General features: G+C 31.5%; 1 protein-coding gene across 1 annotated transcript; it reads left to right on the top strand.

Annotated features, from left to right (window-relative positions):
- Window positions 1-265: 265 nt before the first annotated feature.
- Window positions 266-1,651, top strand: LOC110412351 (feruloyl CoA ortho-hydroxylase F6H1-3-like). The gene is made up of 2 exons (XM_021422879.2): window positions 266-801; window positions 942-1,651. The coding sequence occupies exons 1-2, from the start codon at window positions 284-286 to the stop codon at window positions 1,513-1,515; spliced, it is 1,092 nt and encodes a 363-aa protein (XP_021278554.1). The 5' UTR covers window positions 266-283; the 3' UTR covers window positions 1,516-1,651.
- The last annotated feature ends 6,887 nt before the right edge of the window (window positions 1,652-8,538 follow it).

Genomic DNA, 8,538 nt, shown 5'->3' with positions numbered 1-8,538 from the left:
ATTAGGCCTGGTTAGAAACGGCTGGTTGCTTAAAATGTTGATCGTCCGAGGTAGCACGGCCTAAAAGGCATGACATTTGCTAAGGTGGTTGGTGAGAATTGAGATACGTACAATAGACATCACATTTGAAAAGTCCTTTGGGTGTTCCAATTCTCCACCGATGTACTCTTATAAATACCCATTAACGGCATGAAGAGTACTTCACCACCAACCTCAACCTCATTAAACTTTCTTTGAAAGCCAACTCTCTCTTGGCAGTCAGAAAGTAGTGATACTGTTACCAATGGCTCCAACACTTGCTGATCAACAATTCAACACTGATTCCTCAGCTCTAACTGATTTTGTCATAAATCAAGGAAATGGAGTGAAGGGTTTGTCAGAAATGGGTCTCAAAGCCCTCCCCAAGGCTTACGTCCAACCTTTGGAGGAAAGGATGTGTGCCAGTGCCACCCAAGTCAGTCCTCAGGAATCCATTCCCATCATCGATATGTCAAACTGGGAAGACCCCAAAGTGGCAAAAGCTGTTTGTGACGCAGCAGAGAAGTGGGGGTTCTTCCAGGTTGTGAACCATGCTGTGCCCATTCAGGTCCTGGAGAATGTCCAAGATGCAACTCATCGCTTCTTTGGGCTGCCCGCCGAGGAAAAGAAAAAGTATTCCAAGGAACACTCGGCTTCCAGCAACGTGCGGTTTGGCACAAGTTTTAGCCCTAAAGCAGAAAAGGCTCTCGAGTGGAAAGATTTCCTTAGCCTCTTTTTTGTATCCGAGGAGGAAGCTTGTGCGTTTTGGCCACCTGTTTGCAGGTAACAACTCTCAACTCTTCAAACACTAGTTTGAATAATTGTATATTATTCTGCATGTATATATAGCAAAAAGGTGCATGCTTAAAAATATATTTGCATCTCCACTTTTAACCAAATACTATATTATATTTTGTTTTCAGGGAGCAAGTGCTTGAGTACATGAGGAGCTCTGAAGTTGTCATTAAACAATTATTCCAAATTCTAATGAATGGCCTAAATGTGAAAGAAATTGATGAAACAACAAAGTCTCTCCTGATGGGTTCAGTAAGAACTAATTTAAATTACTATCCTATTTGTCTTAATCCTGAACTCACCGTGGGAGTAGGACGTCATTCCGATGTCTCTTCCCTTACAATCCTCCTCCAAGATGAAATCGGAGGTCTCTATGTGAAAGGAAACCAAGGTGACAACTGGATCCATGTTCCTCCCATTAAGGGATCCCTTGTGATCAATGTTGGAGACGCATTGCAGATACTGAGCAATGGTCGGTACAGGAGTGTCGAGCACCGCGTGATTGCCAATGGGAGTAAAAACAGAATTTCAGTTCCCATTTTCGTCAATCCAAGACCCGGTGATACCATCGGCCCGTTGCCTCAAGTGCTAGAAAATGGTGAGAAGCCGATTTACAGGCAAGTTTTGTACTCGGATTATGTCAGACATTTCTTCCGTAAGGCGCATGACGGCAAGAAAACCGTTGAGTTTGCTGAGATATGAATATATAATGGATCCGCTCCTTCCTGGCTGTGATAGGATAATAATTGTCATAAAAATAAATGGCTTGTTTTTCTTTAATTTATTCATCTTGTATGAAATGAGAAGGCTTATTTGAAGTTATCTATAATTTAGTTTAACCTCCTTCCATTTCTACCTTGCCGGTAATTTCGTTTTATGAACCTACATGTACAAGTAAAAAATATAATTACAATCAAATCATTTATATATATATATATATTAATAAATTAAACAAACAAACGAATGATGAGCAAATTATTATATAAACATATATATAACTTAGCGCCAACAATTTTTATAGGCATTCCCCCAACAAATTGCTCAAGGGAATCATCTTTGGCACCCATTATTAACTAAATCAATGAGATTATATTAGATTACGATATTGATATAATTAAAATATGATAAATTTGGAGTATTGTAAGTGACAAAGTGGCCATGCTGCCACCATCCACTAAGATTTAGCCATTTGTCACTTCGATTCATCAAAGAAACAATATTGTTAAATTATAATTACGACAATATTAGTTTTATACACTCATAAATCATTGAAAATCTCTTGCATATGTATACTTCATTAGTCTCCTTGTGACGCATATAAGTTAAAATATAATATTTCTATTCTCCCAACATGTAACATCATAGAGTAAAAAAAAATGGTTTATTTATATATATCTAAATGGCAAATTAGGAAAATATCATTAACTTTCAAGAAAAAAAAATACAAGAAATCAACATTACTCAATAAAATAATGATTTGAATGTCTTGAGCGTTCTGAGAATTCGTCTTTGCTCTCACAAGTCTTTGTCTTCTCCTTGACTAAAGACTTTCTGCACCATGCTTGCTCCTATTGCAAAATGAATGTACATATCTTGTCTTTCGAAAAAAATAATGAGAATAATGCTCCAAGCTGCGTAGGGCGAAAATTAGTTTTATATTCATATACTCAATTTGTCAGATGTATTGATGAATCATTGATTTACTTAACAAACCCTAGTGTCCTTTTAAAATTACTTTTAAAATGGCAATGTTATTATTTCATGTTCTTTTTTTTTCAATACTTAGCAAACCCTAGTATGCTTTGAGTAAAATTTATTTTCTTTGCTTAATCGTTGTTGATAGTAAAAGGTTTTAATGCTTTCATCACCTAGCTACTTTGTAATCGATACACAGCAAATATATTTTATTCAAAGGTTGAAAAATCTAAATATTCATCAATAGTCAAGTGGAAATGTATGTATTTTCTTTTTGGAATAGTCAAGAGAAAAATATACAAGTTTACTTTTAACAAGTTATCAGCCAATGTACAAGTATGCGGATTCTGACAAACAACCAGTTTGAAGATATTGTCACTTGAATTAATGATTCATCCCTTCTTTTCAAAAAAGAAGAAAACGATTCATCTGAAATTACAAACTTTATTTCACTTTGATTTATTAATATATATATATATATATGTGAATTCAACTTAGGTGTTTTTCTTTCTGTCAAATTGTGTAATTAATCTTTATACATGGTTAAAATTGTGAATTAAATCATTGTATAATAATTAAATTATAAAAATTGAATCACACATTTTCTTTTTTTTTTTAAAAAAAAGTAATAATTCATTAAAATTGAGGGAACAGAAGATTCACCTCATATAGACAAAAACTTACTCTAAAAAACAACTTACAGATATAAGGACCCTAAATTGAAAGCATTAAGATGTGGAGAGGGTAATGTATTCTCCCGATGATTATATGACTATAGACTACCCTTTTTCCCTTTCTATGGTTTTTTCCTGCCAGGTTTCTTCATAGGAAGGATTTTAACAAGGCTCCTAGTTACGTATAGGGAGGGGGTCTAAGATAAACTAAAATGTTTTATTGGAAGTTTTTGTTATGCTCAATTTGTAAGATGTCTCGATGAATCAATGAATTACATCATTCTTTCAAAATTAAAAAAAAAAAACATTTTAGAGCCTATGCTAAAAATAAAGGATGAGCAAAAGCTTCAACTCAAATCATTGACAGCATCATATAACTACTCAACATTTACATTTTCCTACATTCGGCCAATAAAAAACCGACCTCCCTTGCGGAAAGCAAAGTCAGGCAAGAGAGAAGCAAGCATCAATCACTAGACCCAAGCAGGAGAGAACCAGACAAAATAAGGCATCAATCACTACACAGCAAGGGAACCAGAAAAAATCCAATAGAGCCAAAGAACAATGAGAAAAAAAAAATCAACAAGCCAATCACCCATACCCAACCATTCAATTACTCAAAATATTATCAAGAAAGTGCAAGGAAGTCTTGTTGGAGTTTCTTAATCTCAGATTGTGAACAATTGACCAAGCATTGACTTCAGATTTCCAACAATACATGTGCGAAATGATATGTCTTAGACTCCAAGGTGCCTTAATAGGAGAAGCAATCCACTTAAGTGCCTTCAAGGACTTAGATTCAATCACCAGGTCGTAACAATTCACTCATACAAAAAGCAGCAAACTGAAGGAAAGCCTATTTGACGATCATCAATTCAGCTTTGTTTGCATCCCCAACCATGATACATTATCATTGTCACATCATCAAACTCAATATCATATCAGTAAAAATATGTCATATCCATGCAATTAAATATTATGTAAGCATAGATAACAGAAAAATTTTAACACCATTAATGATTGGACTAATATTGTTAATTTTTGAATAGGATAGGAATTCAATTTTTACAAGTTATTGTATAGGGATTAAATTCTATAATTTGTCATTTTTTTCATATCTAGGATCCATTTGATAACCTAAAAATTAAAAAAAAATTCTTTGTAAAACATTTTACCAAAAAATTTAATATTTTATTATATTTGGATAAACTTTTGAAAATTTTTTTCGTTATTTAAATCTTTTGTAAAAAGTATTTTTTGTTATTGGTCAAAAGACCTATCCAGTCCATATACTTTTCAATTTTGTCCGATTTAGCCCCTGAACTCAAAATTAAAGCAATTTAGTCCCTTGATTTTATAAATTTCTTTAATTTAGTCCCTCTCCCTAATAGCATCCAATTTTGTTGTTAAAGAGGATAACGTTAGTGATGATGTCAGCATTGATGTGGCACATTTTGATGACATGGCATTGAGATGGTGGCATAGCATGCCACATGGCACCAACATGATAACATGGCCATGCCACGTGGCATTAATATGATGATGTGGCAATGTTGACATGGCGCAGACATGCTAGCATGTCAATACCACATGACAAATCAAAACATTTTTCAAAATAAAAAATTCTGCCACGTCATAGGGATTAAATTGAACAAAAATATATAATACAGGGACTCAATTGAACAAAATTGAAATGTTGAGAGACTAAACTGGAAAAAATATTTAAAAAATATAAATCTTTAAGTAGATTATTGATATACTTATTAATAAGTCAAATATTTAAAATATAAAAAATTTATGGTGTTAAAAAATATGTATAAATATTTTCTTACTTGATTATTTGATTCTAAAATATGCCCATTAATTTATCTTTTTTGTAAAATTAAATTTGAATTCTCCTTCTATAAAAAAAATTTAAAAAATTTCATTCTTAAAGTCAAATTTAGATAAATAACTTGCATTACATTATAATAAAACAATATAAAATGACCAAATAAATTCCTCTTTCTTCTATTTATAGTAGTATAAAAATTTAAAATTTATTTAACTTAGTTTTTAACTTGAGCTGAACTCAAATTAGCAAAATAGTTTGATTTAGTTTTAGCTTTTAGAAAAATGAAGAAGGGAGCTATAAAGTTAACGATGATTATAAAAATAATTCCTCATTCTAACTTGTTTAATTTGAACATAACAAACCCCTTATTACAACCATAGAATTTGAACTCCACCTTTTCAATTTTTTATTTAGTTTTTATATTTTTATTTTGTTTAATATTTCAAGTTATATTTTTTAAGTTGAAATTTCCTAATTAAAGATTGCATTTATGGTTGATAAATTTAAATATAACTGTAAATATTTGTTCCATTTTATTTTATTACTTAATGTTTTATAGATCTAAATTAATAATTTAAATTTAATTGTGATATTTGAACTTAAATAAAATTATTTTATAAGAAATTTTGAGTAAACTTAAATAATAGGTAACTTGGGTAAGGGTTGAATAATTTCAAAAGAATAAGTCTTCGTAAATTATCAAAATTGTAACTAAATCAACCTATTTTACTAATTTGAGTTCAACTCAAGTTCAAATCTAAGTTAAATAAATTTTAAATTTTTATACTATTATAAATAGAAGGAAAAAGAATTTATTTAGTCATTTTATATTATCTTATTGTAACATAATACAAGTTATTCATTTAAATTTGACTTTAGGTATGAAATCTTTTCAAACATTATTTTTATGGAAGGAGAATTCAAACTTAATTTGGACAAAAAAGATAAATTAATGTACATATTCTAGAATCAAATAATCAATTAAGAAAATATTTATATATATTTTTTTAACATCATAAATTTTTTACATTTAAATATTTGGCTTATTAATAAGTGTATCAATAATCTATTTAAAGATTTGTATTTTTCAATTTTTTTTTCAATTTAGTCCCTCAACATCTCAATTTTATTCAATTTAATCCTATATTATATATTTTTGTTCAAATTAATCCCTATGACATGGCAAAAATTTTTATTTTAAAATTTTTTTTGATCTGCCACGTGGCACTGTCATGTCAGCATGCTAGTGCCATGTCAACATTACCATGTCATCATATTAATGCCATGTGACATTGTCACATAATCACATTGATGCCACGTGGCATGCCATGCCATCATCTTAACACCATGTCATCCAAATATGCCATGTCAGCATTGATGTCATTGCTGAGGTCATCCCTTTTAACTACAAAATTGGATGCCATTAGGGGGAAGAACAAAATTGAAGAAATTCTCAAAATCAAGAGACTAAATAGCTTCAATTTTGAGTTCAGAGACTAAATTAGATAAAATTGAAGAGTACGAGGACTAAATAGGTTTTTTGACCTACTGTTATTTGCTATGATTCATAGTTTATGGGGTGCTAGGTTTATTGTTTCATGGATTTGTTCCTTCTTTATTCTGTGGGTGTCGATGCTTTAGTTTGGGATTACTGGTTTTTCTCTTATGTTGGGTTATTGTTTAGATCACACCTAAGAACTTGATGCTTTCTGTTTTAAAGGATGGTTGACACTTGCTTTAGAAATTTTAAGCTCATGCCCAAGCCAAATCTAATGCAACCTCCAACCAACCGAAACCGAGGTCAGTTTCAGTTGATCGATTTTCCTTTATGATTGATCAATTTCAGTCAGTCATAAAGGAATGTCGATTTCGACGATTTTGATTTCTCCTGAAATCGAAACCAACTGACGCTCACCCCTAAAGGTTCTTTCAACATTGCATTGATTAAAATTCTTTGATTTTGAAGCCATATACCTCATAAAAGACATACCACCAGCTTTGTATTTCAATTACTTTTTATTGCTTTTATTGTATGCCATCTAGTCAATTGATTTAGTGTTTCATTTGTTGTAAATCATATGATAGAATGCCTTTTCAATGTTGCATTTATTTTGTTTTTTTTCTTTCCTAGTACCTTTATTGTACTTTTTTTTATATTTTTCTACTACAATTTTTTCTCCGCTTAGACTAATGATTTGATTTTCTTTTGGCAATTAAATCTCAAATTTATTAGTCAATATTTAAGCCAAACCAAAATCAAAGTGTAAGAAATTGAAAGATTTTTTATCACAACGATAGCTTTGGGTGTCATTATAGCACAATTTTTTATTGTTGCCATGGTGTTATTCAAGGATTACAATGATCACCTTGTCGTTCTTTCCTTGAAGAATGAAGACATGAAGAAAGGATTAAGTCTTCCTACATAAAGACCTATATTTGGTCAGATTTTGGCATCTCAACATCAACACTCATTGCTCCTACAAATTTAGAGGAATGGACTTCTGAGCCAATCAAAGTTTCACAATATTCTTCAAGAGCATGATTCCTTCAATCTTATCTTGATGATAAAACTTCAAGTCATGAGGAATTTGTCACTTTAGGAAGTCGCATAGATTTTGGTGAGGCTCATTGCAAAAGTTCCTTCAAGACTAATGGAGAATTTAATTATATCCCCAAATATTGAAAGTGGACTAAAGATGTGTTATTTCAATATAAAAAGCTTTTACATGATGCGAAGGTTGATGATGCTATTAACTTATGATCGCAACAAGGATGCCATTCGAGCATTTTGTGAAGGTTGGTGCCCAACCACAAACACCCTCCATACCTTTAGGGAAGCTTTTCTCTCATTATGGGATTTCCACAAATTAGGTGGCCTTTTTATTCGTGGTTGGTTTATGATGAAGTCATACCATATGTCAAAGAATTAACTAGTGTTAATGATAAAGGGAGATTTCTTCCTAAAATTTTTGAGTTTTTATTTGCTTCCATTCATAATTTACATGAAAAAGAGATGGTCAAGACAAAGTCTCTATTGACAATTGGCTTAACTTTCGGTTTCGAGGTAAATTATGTTACCAAAAGCCCCTAACTCATAAAGCAAAGAAGTCAAATCCTCCCAAGGTCACACACAATCCCACCCAAATTATTGAGAAGCATGAAACTTGGACATTGATTGGAGACATGGTATTCAACAAAATTGGCATTAGAGACTTTGCAAATAAGTGTTTTTCTTATAACTTTCTTCGATGCCAAGTTTGTCACATACCATGTCTCGAGTAAATGTCTAAGTTTCATGCTTTTTAATAATTTTAGTAGGATTGTGTGTGGCTTTTGGACAAGTTGACTTATTTGCTTTTCAAGTTAGGGGTTTTTGATAAAGTAATTTACCTAAAAACCAAAAGTTGATCCAATTATAAACTGAGACTCTGCTTGACCATATCTCCTTTCATGTAAATAATGAAAAACAATAAATAAACACTCATAACTTTTAGGAAAAAGTCCCCTTTTATCATCAACATT

The sequence above is a fragment of the Theobroma umbraticum genome, unplaced genomic scaffold, assembly GCF_002168275.2.
Source record: "Theobroma umbraticum cultivar Fairchild unplaced genomic scaffold, ASM216827v3 scaffold_95.0, whole genome shotgun sequence".
Classification (NCBI taxonomy): Eukaryota; Viridiplantae; Streptophyta; class Magnoliopsida; order Malvales; family Malvaceae; genus Theobroma; species Theobroma umbraticum.
The sequence above is the reverse complement of the archived record's forward strand: the minus strand, read 5'-3'. Positions and strand labels throughout refer to the sequence as shown.

Excerpts from the sequence above, each read along its gene's own strand:
- LOC110412351 (XM_021422879.2), top strand. The coding sequence starts at position 284 with ATGGCTCCAACACTTGCTGATCAACAATTCAACACTGATTCCTCAGCT. Across the intron at positions 802-941 it reads TTTTGGCCACCTGTTTGCAG|GGAGCAAGTGCTTGAGTACA; the intron begins GTAACAACTCTC and ends TTTTGTTTTCAG.